At 41.9% G+C, this 13,164-nt stretch overlaps 1 protein-coding gene across 2 annotated transcripts in view; it reads left to right on the top strand.

The window, feature by feature from the left end:
* Gxylt1 (glucoside xylosyltransferase 1) overlaps window positions 1-13,164 on the top strand; it is a 41,301-nt gene that overhangs the window by 2,096 nt on the left and 26,041 nt on the right. The window contains exon 2 of one of the 2 annotated variants that reach the window (XM_057792357.1): window positions 9,444-9,536. The exons of the other annotated variant lie outside the window; for it this stretch is intronic. Within the exon in view, the coding sequence (XP_057648340.1) occupies window positions 9,444-9,536 (93 nt within the window). The remainder of the gene's footprint in view (window positions 1-9,443; window positions 9,537-13,164) is intronic. 2 annotated transcript variants of the gene reach the window in all.

Raw genomic sequence — 13,164 nt, 5'->3', positions numbered from 1 at the left:
TAGATTTGACCATTATTTTTGCAATACTGTTTCGCCCTTCTTCTGAATCTGATTTTGAAGAGGAGGGGAGTTGGGGCACTGAACACGGGAGAAAGTTGAAATACCTAGGTAAGCCCCTTACTCCGCCTCGTTAATGAGGCCTCCAGCACCAGTGCCACACTGTATTTCAGTTTATTGAACAACATAGTGGCATGTATGTCACATCTTTGTTGAGAGATGTCTGGGCTGTTATAGCAAAACTTCTGTGTTGCTTGGAAACAACAGGAGTCCATTGTTTCTTATACCTTCTTGCTGTGTTCTCTCATAGCTAGGCGGTTCAGAGCCTCTCTCTTCTCCATGGACAGTAATGTCTATGTTCTAATCACCTACCAAAGGCCTGGGCACCCATGACATCTATGATCATTATCACATCAAAGATAAGAATTTTTTGGTGGCGTAGGAGCATACAAAAACAGTCCACGTTCTTAGCCTAATCCTGATCCATAATATTTAATAAAAACTAGTAATTAATATGTGCCCTTGGAGATACTCATTTGACTAAGAAGTATACTTTTGGCTTAGAGCTTTTTTGTTTTTTATTTTATTATTTTTTTGTTGTTGTTATTTTGAGGTAGAGTTTCTCTTTGTAGACTTGACTGTCCTAGAACTTGCAATCTGAGTGCTGGGATTAAAGCTATCCAATGGCTTAGAGATTTTATTGTAAATATTAAATACTGTTACCTATGTCATGTCTGTTGGAATTCTTTTCTCTGAATAATAACTTAAGTTTTGTTTGGAAAATGTATGTTGTGTGAATTTAAAGCTTTTTGTTTTCAGGTTAGCTTTTTTTTTCATTTTTTTATCTTTATTATGTACAGAACAACTTTGTTCCAGAGTTCCTCTTCTCACACATTTTTTAAAAAAGCATTTAACACCATAATCTAGATTTGTTTTTTGTCAGGGGAAGAGAGTGCTCTGTGATCACTCTGAGGTGATTGGGCAGTTGTTTCAGTACCATCTGCTTGTGACACTACCCTTTCCTCACTTTCTGAGTGGTCATGAAATTAGAGACCCAAGACCCAGGGAAGATCTGATGGAGAGCTAGAAGTTAGACACACAGCAGTTGCAAGTGAGTTGCCCAGGCAGACGTAAATCCCTCTAATTTCCCCGTAGTCTGAGAATACTCTCCTCTGACATGCTCCAATTGTGGTCTCTTGTATGTCCCAGGTGCCCGCAGCTTGATGGTTTTGTTGCCTTGTAGCCCTGCACTCAGCCTTCCACATTCTTACAGTGAATTGCTTGAAATTTTCCTTGACTCTTTATAGAGAAAGAAAAACTTAGGTTGTATACAGATTTTACAGAAGTCTTGTGATTATTATGGACATTTTGAAATGAAAAAAAAAACACCTTTTTTAATTTAATAAAATACAGAAGACTGTTGTATCCTGCATTACTTGGTCCTGGCACAAGTAACTGACTGGCACAGTGAGGGAACGAAGAAAGGGCAGGCATGCAGCCACATGGACAGAAAGGCTGGGCACTCTGATGGAGTGCTACCACAGCACAGGGAAGTTATCCAGGAGCCATGTCTGCAGTAGAGAATTCATAGGCTGTAAATATCAGGAAGAAGCTGCAGTCAGTAGTTTTTGCACATACTGGTCAGTACATCTACACTGTAAGTGATCACACTGGGGCCAGAGGAAGGAGCCTCATGGGAGCGGGGGTGGGGCTTGAGGGGGAGAGGCTTCATGGTTCCCATGAGTCTGAGGCATGAGGTCCTTGATGTGTCCTGTGGATGATTCACATGCACTGAGGATGTGTCTGCTCATTTTTACTCAGAGCCTGTCTACTCAGGAGACATCTTGGATTTAATCCGCTCCAAGTTTGAGAGGTGTTGATGTGGAGAGCATTGATCTTAAGTGCTTTGGTTGTTTGTGTCTTTGGCAGGGTCTCACTAGAACCCACACTAGTCTTCAACTCCTAGACTCACATCCTCTGTTTCAGCCTCCCAAGTAGCTCGTACCACACTGTTTTGTTTTGAACCCTGGCGCTGTCCTGGAACTCACAGAGATCCAATGCCTCTGCCTTTTCATGCTGGGATTAAAGAATCACACCACCAACCAGCCAGCCAACCTGGCTTTATGCTTTTTTAAATAAAAAAAAAAAAAAAAAACATTTTTTTAAAGATGTATTTATTCTTATTTTATGTACGTGAATGGTTTGCCTGCATGTGTTTGTGTACCACATGTATGCCTGGTGCTCTCAGGCCAGAAAGGGGGTTAGATCCTCTGAAACTTTATCTAAGATGGACCCAGTCCTTTGCAAGAGCAGCCAGTGCTTTTAACCATTGAGTCATCTCTCCAGCTCCTTGTATTTATTTTTTTGAGACAGGGTTTCATTGTAGCTTACGCTGTCCTTAAACTTAGTCTTTCCACCTCAGCCTTCCAAGTGCTAGGATCGCAGGTGTGTGCTGCAGTCCCAGAGTGTAATTTTTGAAAAATTTGTGATTACTGACAATTTTGAAAATGTGTCTTTTTAAAAAAATTTATTTTATGCATATGAGTGCTCTATCTGCATGTATGCTTTTATGCCAGAAGAGGGCATCAGGTCCTACAATAGATGACTGTGAGCCGCCATGTGGGTGCTGGGAATTGAACTGAAGACCTCTGAAGAGCAGCTAGTGCTTCTAACTACTGAGCCATCTCTCCAGCCTCGAAATGTGTCTTATTCTAAATTAGTTTTCTTTTGAGAAAAAAAAATTTTTTTTGTTTTGAGATATGGTTTCTCTTTGTAGCATTGGAGTCTGTCCTGAAACTAGTTGTGTAGACCAGGCTGGCCTCGAACTCACAGAGACCTTCCTGCCTCTACCTCCCAAGTGCTAGGATTAATGTGCGCCACCGTTGCCTGGTGAGAAAATTTTTGTTCTGAAATAAATGCTAATTCTTGGTAAGTTTAGAGATACCCTATGCATCTTTCACCCAGCTCCTAGTAGTAACATCTCACATTAGAGTGAGTTTCTTTATATCCAGAAGATAGATCAGTGTAGGATAATATTAATGCCCGAAAGTTGACATTGTAGTCTCCAGACCTCATCCAGACACCATGTTTTGCACAGTTCTCTCTCTCTCTCTCTCTCTCTCTCTCTCTCTCTCTCTCTCTCTCTCTCTCTCTCTAGTGTGATTATGTAGTTTTGAGCATTTTAATTACATATATAAATTCCTGTGACCTGTGCCACCCTTGATTTGTTTGCTTATATTCAGCACCTAGAGCTTTGTGTATGAAACCTTAGGTAACTTGGTAACAAGGCCCAACACGCACACTCAGGGATGTCCGTGCCACTGATAACATAGCTACTTCCCTCGCAGTCTCACCATATGCTGGTTATTTAGAGTTGCTACTTTGAGGGTTGAACATCCATGTACCTTTTTGAGTAGTAAAAGCTGGGTAACCCCCTTTATTTTTCAAGATTTTGAATCTCAGTCTGAGTGGGCAGAACACTGTCTTCAGATTGCTCATGTACCTTTATTTATTGAATCTAGTAACACTGTAGTCTTCAGAAACACTTTTATTTCCCTCCTTTCCTCCCACAGGGTCTTGCTCTATAGCTTATGCTTGCCTCAGCCTCTTGAATGCTGGGATTACAGGTGTTTGCTACTATCCCTGACCTAAAAAGCTGTTTTTCACAAGTGGAAGGGAGAGTGGATATTTGAAGTGAAGACTCAGTGTATCTCTGGTGTTTTCTTTTCTCTGGATTTATCTTTATTTCTGTGTTTATGTGTGTTTGCATGTGTATGCAGGTCAGAGGGTAATAGATCCCCTGGAGCTGGAGTTTTAGGCAGTTTGAGCTGCCTGATATGGGTGCTGAGAACCAAACTCTGTCCTCTGCAAGAGCAGCCAAACCTCTTTTCCTTGTCTGTGTAGTATATGTGTGTGTGTGTGTGTGTGTGTGTGTGTGTGTGTGTGTTGTCTTAATCACCGTATTTCTGAGATAAGTCTCACTGATCCTGAGCTAGACTGGCTGGACAGCAAGTCCAGGGGTCATCCTGTCTCTACCTATAGCACTGGGGTCACAGGTGTTCTGTGACACTGGATTTTTATGTGGGTGCTGGGGATCTCAACCTAGTCCTTGTTTGTTTCTCAAGCACTTTACTGAATGAACTGTCTCCTTAGCCCCCCAGTAATGAATTTTAACTCTTGTCTGTATACTGTGTTTTCCAATGTGGCATTACAACCAAGAAACAGCCTAAAACCTGACTCTTCCCATCCAGATATGTATGTATTAGCTTTTAGAGTTTAATGACTGCCCGACAAAGATCCCATACCCATGAATCACTCCATTCCTTAGTCCTGTAACCCTTGACTCCCACAGATCTGTTGTCTTCATAAGTTCGCTTATCCTGGTATTTTCCATAAATGAATCATACCAAGTGTGAACTTTTGAGTTTGGCCTCTTTCATTTAGGTTGTGTTTTTAGGGTTCATCTGTAGCATGTATACTATTGATATTTTATTAAATGGATCTAACACATTTGTTTATTGATAAGTATTTGGGTAGTTTTCTACTGTTTGGCTGTTATGAATAATAGTTCTATTTATGAACATCTATTTATATTTACTTTTGTTGTTGTTTTGGGGACAAAGTGTCACAGCTAAGCCTGGCCTCAAGTTTATTGTATAGCCTAGGATGACCTCTGTCTCAGCACTTTCTGCCCATGTACGTCTTTCCTGTGGACATAGGTGTTTTTAGTGCTGTTGAGTATTAGGGGTGGAAGTTGTGGGCTGTGGTTGCTCAAACATTAGCTTTTAAAAAAAAAAAGTGTGTGTGTGTGTGTGTGTGTGTGCGTGCACTGTAGCGACTGTGGAGGTGACAGGACAACCTGTAGCAAATTCTCTTCTTCCATCATGTGGGTTCCAGAGATTGAGCTGCCTGCAGAGCCATCTTGCTGGTCTCTAAATTTATACTTTAAAGGGAAATTTTGGCTTCTGTCACTCTTTATTGCTTTTCTAACATCTCCAAGCTTCTCTGCAGTTTATAAATTAACAATAAACAGTAACAGTTTCTTAACCATTGCAGGTCTGTGCCTGTCACTCTGCATTGGACATCTCATTCTAAAACTAAGGCTGAAGAAGCTGTCCTTACACTGTCCTTACCTTATGCTCAGTCTCCTGCAGAAGTTGAGTGAGAGGGCTGGGGTTGGGAGTCAGTGGTAGAACACTTCCCTATCATGCTCCAGGTCCTAGGATAAGTCGCTTACGACATGTTATTTTGGCCAAAGCAAGTAACTTCTGGCCAGAGTCAATGAATAATGAAATACAGCTTCCCTTTAGAGGTAGGAAGTTAATGGAGGCGAGTAGGGCTCACTTACGTTAGTTCAGGGTGTGAGGTGGGTGATTATGAGCATTGAGGTAGTTTTCCTAATGCTTCTGATTCAGGAGAAGGCAGGGCAGGGCTAATTGATACGAGGTGGTCTTTTTAGGGCCCCTGGGAAAAGTCTAAGAATACAGTGCAGGTGAAGTGCGTAGTGTCGCGATCCCACAGAGGGCTGAATCAGTTCAGAGTCGGTGTATGTATGTCATTTCTTTGTAGTCATCTGAGCTTGTGAACAAATGACCTGGCTTTAATTTGATATTGTACTAGAAAGGTATTGCCAAAGGATAGAGTAAGAGTAGAGAATGGATTGACCCTGTGCTCTAGAGTAATAGGAGGGAAATGAGTACAGGAGGAGCCTGCGTGCACCTGGAGGTTGTCTGACAGGAGAGGAGGATTGCCATTTAGGGTGTCAGTTTCGAGTGATGACCAGGTCCAGCCAGGATTTCCTGTTTTAGCTCAGAGGAGTTGGGGTACAAGTTAGTGGTGTTGGAGAATTGTGGAACTATTGAAGCTATTCTACATTGCAGTATCCAAGGTGATACTTTCTCATTCCCTACTAGACAAGTGTGATTGTGCCTACTTTACTCCCTGTGTTTTTTTCTAGTGTTTTGCCAGTGTATCTGATCATTCAGTTGGTAATTTATTGAATAAACAGGGAGAGAATTAAGAACTTGGTGTGGACAGGAGGAAGGTGGGCCAGATGCCAACATTAACTGGAAGAGTACCCAGTAGGCTGCTGGCCACGCAAGTGCTACAGCAGGTCAGCTTTCACAGAACTGGCATTTAATGCTGGCTTCTGACCCCAAGCCCAGCTGGGTTGCTGCCTTACACCCACTCATGTTATTTCTCCAAACATCTTTGGTATCTTACAGTGCATATCCGTTAGTTCAAAGGTCCAAGAAACATGCACCTACATTTTGGGTGAGGTAAAAAATTCTACTTACCTCTTGGTAGGAATGCCCTAGAATTTATGACCTTAATCTACTGAACTTTGATTCTGTAGTTAAGCACCAGCAAAGTCCAGACACCTTTGTGTATCTCAAAAATTTAGAAGATTTAAGCTTAATTAGGCTGCCAAGTGCTTACAACAGTCTTGAATTCAACTCTCAAGTCTGTGGCCCTGCCTTCTGTCACCTTTATTAAGTCCTCGCCTTGGGATGTAGCAGGCTATTGTAATTGTAACACTGAGGAGCAGCCTTGACTTAGAAACTCTTGTGGCTAGCATGTGTGGACAGTTTGAGGAAGCCGCTTCTGCTTACATGGGTGTTTACTTGAAGCTACTCAGGCTTGAGCAGTGTCAGCAGCTTCTCTGGGTTTGTCAACATGTATGCCACCTTTTCCTACTGAGACATTTGTGGTCAATTTTTTTGTTGGGTCTCAACTATGTCTTTCTGGCTGCCCTCGAACTCACAGAGATTGCTTGACTCTGTCTCCCAAGTACTGAGATAAGAGGTATGCACCCCCTTGCCTGGCAGGCAGATATCTTAAAAGTATGGGTAGTGATGATATACAAATATTAGCAGTGATGAGTGATTTGTTAGGCTTTGAAAAGTTTAAATTGTTCTTGGTGACCATGGATCCATTGAAACATCCAAACTTAAGAATCTAAATTGTGTTGGGTGTGAGCACCCACCTTTAATCTCAGCACACTGGAGGCAGAGGCAGGCGCATCTGTGTCAGATAGCAAGTTCTAGGCCAGCTTGGACTACATAGTGAGTAGCCCTGTTTCCAAAAAGAAAGAAAAAGAAAGGAAGGAAGGAAAGAAGATCTTAAGTTGTTACTGTATATAAGCAGCATTTATTATATGAGCAGCTTTATTGGTAACTTTTGTGGGGATGGATGGGTGCAAGGAACAATCTCTATACCTTATGCATATATGGCAAGCCAGTGGTACTACCTTTTTGAAATATATATTTATTATGTATACAGTGTTCTACCTGTATGTCTTCCTGAAAGCCGAAGGGCACCAGATCTCATTATGGATGGTTATGAGCCACCACATAGTTGCTGAGAATTGAACTCAGGACCTCTGGAAGAGCAGCCTTAACATCTGGGCCATCTCTTCAGCCCCAGTGGTAGTACTTTTGATGAAAAGTTCTTTTGTGGGGCCTAGAACTAAAGAGTCCCTGCCTCAGCCTCTGGTGGTCTAAGGATTCCAGGCTTGTGTGTCCACATCGTCGTCCCTCCCGTGCTGCCTCATTACTTGATATATTATGTTCACTCAGATTTGGCTTTGAGGCCTGGTTACATTTCCAGCCACCATGGCTTCTGCTGATGCTTGATTAACCAGACAGAGGACAGGATCCTTGGTCTGCATTTCTAGTAAGGGATCTTAGGACCAGGCAGATTTAGGAAATAATGCACAATCGTGTGTTGTGTAAAATGGAGTAAAAGCTGCAGCAGAAAATGGTATTGTTGTACCCAACTTTACAAAATAATATTTATTGAACAACTGAGATTTCCGTTTTCATTTCTCTTTTACCCTGTTGTGTAGTTTGGCAGGAGAAATAGAATAATAGGGTTGGTTCCCCCTCCCCCCAAGAGCAAAGGCACATGCTAGGTGTTGATTGTAAGTAAGCTGTGTTAAAATGATACTGAAAATGTCTTTTTTAAAAAAATATTTATTTATTATGTATACAGTATTCTATCTGTTTGTATGCCTGCTGACCAGACCTCATTACAGATGGTTGTGAGCCACCATGTGGTTGCTGGGAGTTGAACTCAGGACCTTTGGAAGAACAGGCAGTGCTCTTAACCGCTGAGCCATCTCTCTAGCCCCTGAAAATGTCTTTATCTGAAAAGTTTGTTGTTAGGCTTAACTGGCTGTGAAAGCACTTGAATTTGAAAGACATATATGTATTTCGTTAGGGTACCTCTGAGTTTGGCTGCCTATAAGAACTGTTATATTTTAAACACAAACAATTATCCCTAGTAGGGTTCAAACAAAGTTTCTAATCAAGAGATGAGCATTACTGTTGGGTACACATTTTCTTTCCTGACTAATCTTTTCGAAAATTAAAATATTCAACTTTGTAGGCGTTGATGTGTCTCTCAAAGGAAAAGCAAATAACAGCGTAGCTTTTCCCAGTGACTTTAGAGTCCCAGTGCTGTAGCTTATGTAGTAGATAGAGAATCTCCTAGGCAGTGTTTAAAAACTTACCGGTCAGACCCTGGTCCCATCGTCTATTTCATCGTTAGTCTGGTGTGCATTCTTCAAGAGAGAGCACGATGCCTTCTGGCTGAGGGCTCCTGCTTTGCATCACGGATCGTAGAAATTTATGGAAAGTCAGACTAGGAGTTCTGCAAGTCTGAAATTTCTTAGAGTTTTGATATTAGAGTAGCAACCTCGAGTTGACTCCGCGGAGAGCAAAGCTCTGCGGTGCTGAGTGGGATGTCCTAGTCAGTGATGTGGTGCAGAAGGCCTTCGGGCAGTGAGTGGATGTCAGATGGTTGCTTTGGAAGGAAATGACCGTGAAAAACATTTTTGCAACGTGACACACTTTTCCATTTTTTACCTCCTTCCTTAAGCAAGCCCACAAGTCTCTACATCTCGCTTTTGTAGTGTATTGAAACAGAGTGTAGGCTGAAGCAGCCGTGACTGTCCTCACAGTGCCTGCTTTTCAGCTTGAAACACCGTAGAAGTAGTTCAGGTTGATTAGTTTGAATGTATTTAATGATCCTTTTCTCCCATTACACCTGTATTTGCGACATACTACTTTTGTGGTAAATAGAGTATGTGGGTGAAGTGATTTTCTAGGATAGTATGCATAGTTTGTGAAGAAAAAGATAACGTGTATTAATGTCTTATATATGTCAGAGTAAAAGGGGTTGTAATATATCCAGAGAGTTCCTGACCACAAAAATGTACAGTTGTAGGATATTCTACCTAATCAATGGTCTTAAGGTTCTATTGAAAACAGTGTGCCCTAAGTAAAGAAATCAGTTTTCTAAAAATGCTTTGATTTTCCATAGCAATTGGATTTGTAATTTGATGCTGTAAAATGGAACATGAAGTTAATGTGTTATTCAGTCAACTCCTTGGTAGTGCGCAGTCTGAATACTCACCCAGGACTGTTATTTCTTCTCACCGTCAGGTGTAAAGATCTCTCTCTCTGTTACTGGAATCACTATTGGATGCTGCCCTCTGATGTTTGTGGAATGAACTGCTTTTGGGAAGCGGCTTTTAGGTAGGCCCTTAATATTTAATTGGTAGATCAGAGTAGGTAAGACTAGATAGGAGATGATCAAACCTTTCACTGTAATAAAACATGACTGTTTATTTTCCTATAATTTAGTATCATATAACTAAATAATTTATATACTGCTTGGGTTTTTTATTCTTTTATCTCCTAGTTATTACTAATTTTAATACATATTATATGAAAATGCTCTAAATTTTTTTCTAAATGTCATTAAGCTGTAAGTTTTAGGAGAATATATGATTGACCTTTACTAATAAATTGATAAGTAGGTATGATTAGTTTGCTTTCTGTTGCTATGATAAAGCAATCTGACTAAACACAGCTTGGGAGGAAAGGGTTGCTTGGTTTACACTTCCAGGTCACAGTCCACTCCTGCGGGAAGTCAGGAGGAACCATGGAGGGATGCTATTTGCTGGCTTGCGTTCTTGCTTGCTCAGCTCCCTTCATTATAGAATCTAGGCCCACCTACCTCATGATGCCTACAATGGTCTGGGTCCTACCATTCAGTCATGGAGACAGTCTTCCCAAACATGCTCATGTTCCATTCTGATCTAGGAGGAGGTTCTCTCAGGTAACTCTTAAGCTGTGTCAAGTTGACAATCAGGCTTACATAAGGTAAGATGATACAAGGCTTCCCCTAGACATTTACAGATAACATGCACATTCTGTATGTATGTGTGCGTGTGCATTCATGTGTGTATATTCACACATATGTTTGTCAGTTACCTAATTTAAAGGTAGGGGCTTTAATACTGGGTATTAAATGCCCAGTGTTTTTAAGTCCTGGGGCTAATGGATGGTTCATCTGGTAAAGACACTTGCTGCCAAGCCTGCCATTGAGCAGAGGAAGATAAGTATAATGATCCTTTGGCCTCCATGTGTGTACTCTGTGTGCACACCCGCCCTAAACAAAATGTCCTGAAACCAAAAAGCTAGTGTACTAAAAACACATTTTGTAGGGGATGAGACAGCCAAGGAAAGATTGTTAGCTTTAGTCTAGAGGCTTGTAGGGATGCAGAGGATAAGAACATCCTTACTGGAGGAGTAAAAGAAAAGACATTATTTACCGCTTTTTAAAGTCACTATGTGATGAAGAAGATTTTGGACTGGGGCCTGTGCTGCTCTTGCCTTCAGGAAGAGAATCAAGTGTTGTAGGCAGTTGCTCTCCTGAGACAGTAGTGGTGGAGAAAATGTGGGAATGACCTGATGTGCCTTTCTCAAGAGCAAAAACAGTTCAGATGTTTTTGCAGTATCTTTATGGTTAATTTAAATTCTCAGTCTGTTTGCCAGTGACCATGCTGGTTGCCACATTCTTTTTTTTTTTAATAATTAAAAAAATTATAATTGCATCATTTCCTTGCTTTGTACCACCCCTCTTAGCTGCCCGCCCCTCGCTCTCTCCTCATTTATGGCCTCTCTTTCTTTACACACACACACACATACACACGTACGTATGTATGTATACACCCTGCTGAGTCCACTGAGTAACTTGTATGCATATGTTTTCAAAAATGACTACTTAGTACCGGAGAACCAACTAGAGGACTCATCCCTGGGGAAGACTTAATTCTTCCCCTTTCAGCAGTTCTTCATTGCCTGTAATACAAGCTGCAATTTTTTTTTTGTTTTGTTTTTTGTTTTTTTGAGACAGGATTTCTCTGTAGCTTTTGGATGTTCTGGAACTCTCTCTGTAGACTAGACTGGCCTTGATCTTACAGAGATCACCTGCCTCTGCCTTCTGAGTGCTAGTATTAAAGGCGTGCACCACTACTTCCTGGCAACAAGCTGCATTCTTAATATTTATAATAGTATACATAAAGTATCAAATTCTCAAATATGCATCCTAGAAGCAAATAGCAAGGGTTCGTTGATATCAGGTTTTCTCTCTGTGTGACAGATATCCATGTGTTGGTCCCAGGCTGTGTTTGGCTTATAGGCTCATGTAGTCTCCATGTTTCAGCCTTTCAAGTAGCTGGAGTCTGCAGTGGTAACACTAGGCTTTTGAATTTGAGATTTTAAGTCATACCCCTCTTTTACACTTTCTGCTTATAATACTGTATCTGTTTATACCAAGTGAATACAAAAATAAAAACCATTTTGCATTATGTATCATTATCATTCTGTAATATATCTTAAACTCAGTTTCTTTTTTCTTTTCTTTTCTTTTTTAATGTATACAAGTGTGCTTAGTGCTCACAAAGGCCTGATGATAGGGTGTCAGATCCCTTTGAACTGGAGTTACGGGTGGTCATGAGCTATCTAATATGGGTGATGAAAATGAGCAGACGCTCTAAACTACTGAGCCATTTCTCCAGCCCTTAAACTCACTTTCTTACATAGAACTAAATCTCCCTCTTTCAGTGACCCTGAATAAGACAGACAGCAGAAGTGACAGATGCCGTGTCATGTTCACCCTGTTTTAGTTCTGTGTGTGTTCCGTGATTCTGCATGCAGGTGCATGTGCTCTGCCGTGGTAGAGATCAGAGGGTAGTCTCGGGTGTTGTGCTCTGTCATGGTGAGGTCAGAGGGTAGTCTCGGGTGTTGTGCTCTGTCATAGTGAGGTCAGAGGGTAGTCTCGGGTGTTGTGCTCTGTCATGGTGAGGTCAGAGGGTAGTCTCGGGTGTTGTGCTCTGTCATGGTGAGGTCAGAGGGTAGTCTCGGGTGTTGTGCTCTGTCATGGTGAGGTCAGAGGGTAGTCTCGGGTGTTGTGCTCTGTCATGGTGAGGTCAGAGGGTAGTCTCGGGTGTTGTGCTCTGTCATGGTGAGGTCAGAGGGTAGTCTCGGGTGTTGTGCTCTGTCATGGTGAGGTCAGAGGGTAGTCTCGGGTGTTGTGCTCTGTCATGGTGAGGTCAGAGGGTAGTCTCGGGTGTTGTGCTCTGTCATGGTGAGGTCAGAGGGTAGTCTCGGGTGTTGTGCTCTGTCATGATGAGGTCAGAGGGTAGTCTCGGGTGTTGTGCTCTGTCATGGTGAGGTCAGAGGGTAGTCTCGGGTGTTGTGCTCTGCCGTGGTAGAGATCAGAGGGTAGTCTTGGGTGTTATGCTCTGTCATGGTGAGGTCAAAGAGTAGTCTCCGGTGTTGGTTCTCATCTTTTGCCTTGTTGATGCAGATTCTGCTGGTTTTCTACTGTATACAGTGGAGACATTCTTGGATTCTCCTGTCTGCTTCCACAGGAGGAGGCTAAGACTCTCTCCTTGCACAGGGCCTCCAGGGATTGAACTCAGCTTGGCAGGTTTGCCTTCAGGCATGTTTACCCACTGAGCCATTCTACTGGCCCCCATCTTTTGTGACATGATAGTTTTGTTTGGTTTTGCAGAATGACCCTTAGTTTGATTTGCCTGGGTCCTCATGAATGGATTAAGGATTTGGTTTGCTTTTGTCTTTTGCTCATAGTGTCATAAGGGATCAGCTGGTGCCATAAACTTAGCATTGTTAGCTAAGTTTTATCACACGGTTAAGGCCCTGGACTTCCATTTCTGCTCTGTAGTAGTCTCTGTGTCCACTTTGAAATAGGTGTGGGAAATACCCTGGTTTTGGCAAAGTAATCATCATGGTGATTCTCTTATCCTGTATTTGTTGGCAGATTTGGAAGACTTTTTCCCCTTCCCCTTTTATT

Source organism: Chionomys nivalis, chromosome 17 (genome assembly GCF_950005125.1).
Source record: "Chionomys nivalis chromosome 17, mChiNiv1.1, whole genome shotgun sequence".
In the NCBI taxonomy this organism is placed as follows: Eukaryota; Metazoa; Chordata; class Mammalia; order Rodentia; family Cricetidae; genus Chionomys; species Chionomys nivalis.
Note: the sequence above shows the minus strand (reverse complement) of the source record. Positions and strands in the feature narration are given on the sequence as shown.